Source organism: Cystoisospora suis (genome assembly GCF_002600585.1).
Source record: "Cystoisospora suis strain Wien I chromosome Unknown contig_2258, whole genome shotgun sequence".
Lineage (NCBI taxonomy): Eukaryota > Apicomplexa > Conoidasida > Eucoccidiorida > Sarcocystidae > Cystoisospora > Cystoisospora suis.
Window position 1 is genome coordinate 1 of NW_027155057.1, and position 3,279 is coordinate 3,279.

Consider the following 3,279-nt stretch of genomic DNA (forward strand, 5'->3'; position numbering starts at 1 on the left):
AGATAGATTAAAGATAGATGCGTTGAGTGAGGCTATATATAGGTATATCTATATATATATATATCTCCATCTATCTATCTCTCTATTTCTCTATCTGAATCTATAGATCTAGACAAGTCTCTATGAGTGTCGATACACCCATCTCTTCTTCCGTCAATCTCTCTCTATATATATGTGTATATATATACATATATATATATATATATGTAGCTTTCTCTTTCTATGTACATATGTGTATATGTATGTATATGCATATGTGTCTATGGCATATGTACTTTCTCTACTGTTAAAGAGACGATCCTTTTATGCTTCCGTTCTTCCTCTTGTCGCGAGTCTGAAGAGAAGAGAAAGAAGAAGTGTGCATGCGTTTCTTTCTTTTTTTTGGGGGTTCAGATGTATACAGCAGAGGCGTTTCTGCTTCAGTTGCTCACGTGGCGGTCTCACGGCTTTATCAATCGACTCGAAGCTCGGCATGTCGTGCATCAGGAGCTCTCCAACTGTACGGCTAGCTCGCCCCATATCAATCGATTGTCTCCTCCAGCTAGCTATCCACACAAATCTACCTTAGAATCTCAGTTCAGCATCGATTTAGAAAAAGAGAGGAGGGGCAGAGCTCTACAGAAAGAAAGAAAGAAAGAAAGAAAGAAGAGAAAGGATGAGAGAAATGGAGGATTCGCAGGCTTATATGTATGTATGTGTACATAGTCATATAGGTATATGACTGATAAAGTACCTTTTTCTTTCTCTTTTGCTTCTCCCTCATTCTGTAGATACAGGAGAGATGTACGGCGTCTACATAGATAGAGGGAGAGAGAAAGATCAATAGAACAAGAGATACACAAGCATCTATAGATCTATATCTACAAGATGTGTGATCTCTCTTTCCTATCTCGAATCGGGGTGTCTATACACTAAGCTATTGTATTTGTACTGTATCATCCATCTCCCTTTCTTTCTCTCTCTACATGTATCTATATATATATATATATAGGTATTTACGTATATATGTACTAAGCTTAGAAGAAGGGACAGAGGTCGTATGTTTCTTCGATACACCTTCTTCTTCTTCTTTTTCGAGAGTTCGTTTCGTCAATCGACTGACTGACTGAGTGACCTATTTCTTCTTTTTCTTTTTCTTTCTTTCAGTATCATCAATCCGTAGTTGTCTCTTTTCGCTCTTGCCTCTTTCGCGGCTTTTCTTCTTTTCCTTCTCTTTTCTCCTCCTTCTGCCACTTTTAATTATGGCATGCATCGATCTTTCTTTCTTTTCTCTTCCTGTCTTAAATCCTTTCTTCTTCTCCTTTCCTGTCTTCTTCTTCATATTGCTTTATATGTAGAGACATAGATAGGTAGATATAGAGAGATAGATAGGTATAGATAGATAGATAGGTATAGATAGGTATAGATAGATAGATAGGTATAGATAGGTATGTGTATAGATATAGCGGATGTTTGTGTGTATGTGTGGAGGCCGTTAAGCTGAGCTTCTTGTCTTTCTTCTTTTTCTTTTTCTTTTTCTTCGATTTGTCTCTTTTCTTCTTTCTCCATCCCTTTCTCACTCTCTTCCATTTTCCTTCCTTTTTCTATCTTTTCATCGTCTTTCATATCTCTTTCATCATTCTTTCTTTCTTCTTGTCTCTTTCTCTCATCTTCATTCATTCTTCTTCTCTTTTTCTTTTTCATAGGTTGGGGGTGTGTGTATGGATTGGATCGCCTATCTCGGCCTTGTTTGGTCATAAAATTGAAGAATCTCAAAATTTCCTTCTCTTCTTCTTCGTCTTCTTTAGATTGGGTCTTAGCTCTAATCTATTTAGTGGAGGAAGCGTTAAAGAATATGGATCGAGACGTAGAGCAGCTTACAGCTCTAATCGATGCGAAAGATTTCTCTTTGTCTCAGATTCACATACAGGAGCTCTTCATGATAAAGTCGCTTCTACAAACCTACTATCCTGAAAGACTAGGTAGACATACAGACAATTCCATACCCATGGCAATTCTCTTCTTCTTCTTGCTCTTCTTCTTTTCATTCTCTTCTCTAAAGACACTTCTGTCTCTCTCAGTTTCCTTTCAATCTCCTCAGCCTCTTTCTTGATCCTCTCTCTCTCTCTCCATATATATATATATATATAAGCGTGTGTATGTATATGAACCGTATGTGTTTATAGAAAGACTCTGATAGACACGTGTATATATCTATATATACATACGTGTATCTCTCTATCTATCTCTACATACATATATATATGTATGTATGTATATCTGCATGTCTCGTGTATAGACAGACAGAAAGCGTGGCTGTGTGCGTTAGAGTTTCTCTTGTGGCCGTTCTTTATCTTTTCCTCTTCATTCTTTCTTTTTCTTCTTCATTCATTTTCTTTTTCTCCGTCATCTTTCTTTTTCTTCTTCATTCTTTTTCTTTCTTTTTCTTTTTGATAGGTTTAGTGTTAGTGATAAGCCCCAATCTTCAGGCGAAGCTTCTGTGGCGGACTCTCCAGGTATTCTACACATACACATACACTTTACTTACCCAACTCTTATAATACTTTTCGTTCCTATCTTAATCATAAGAAGAAGAGGAAGAAGAAGAATCCCCTCCCTCTCTCTCTCTGTCCGCAGTATTCTCACCTCAGACTCCATACATACATTTACACTCCTAGATCGAACTACCTATCTATCTTGGATAATGTCTTTCTATCTCTCTGCGTCAGTATAAGCATTTACATGTAGCTATCTATCTATATCTTTAATCTATCTATCTTTAATCTATCTATATCTATCTATCTATATACTTATGTATCTATCTATATACTTATGTTTGCCTAGTGTGTGTATGGAGGAGTTGATGGAGAAAGAAGAAAGTGAGAGAATTCTATAGAGTGCTTTTGTTTCTTATACATGACGCTCTTGTCAATACTAATAGATAGATCTATACATATCTCTATCTATCCCTCTATTTCTCTCTCGTCTATTTATCATTCTTATGTTGCTGTATATCGAGTTCTGCATATTCTTTCACAGATACACAGACACACATTCAGACATGTTAATCCCTCCATCTCTTCTTCCTATCTATATACAAATACCTATATACACCACTACAAATATCTATATAGAGATACATATATCTATGCAGATATCTAGGGAGAGAGAGAGAGAGAGATCTTCGCCATCTCTTTCTCTCTCTCTCTCTCTTTAGTTCGTTTGTGTATTAGGGTTTATCTTTCTTTCTGCTTTCCACATAATGACCATACATATTCATACGCACATACATACAGATTC

General features: G+C 36.4%; 1 protein-coding gene across 1 annotated transcript in view; it reads left to right on the forward strand.

Moving 5' to 3' along the window:
* The first annotated feature begins 391 nt into the window (after nt 1-391).
* Nucleotides 392-3,279, forward strand: part of CSUI_004731 (cral trio domain protein) — a 5,908-nt gene continuing 3,020 nt past the window's right edge. Inside the window, exons 1-3 of the mRNA XM_068064916.1 lie at nt 392-499; nt 1,686-1,961; nt 2,437-2,495. Coding sequence (XP_067923107.1) covers nt 394-499; nt 1,686-1,961; nt 2,437-2,495 — 441 coding nt within the window. The 5' untranslated portion in view covers nt 392-393. The remainder of the gene's footprint in view (nt 500-1,685; nt 1,962-2,436; nt 2,496-3,279) is intronic.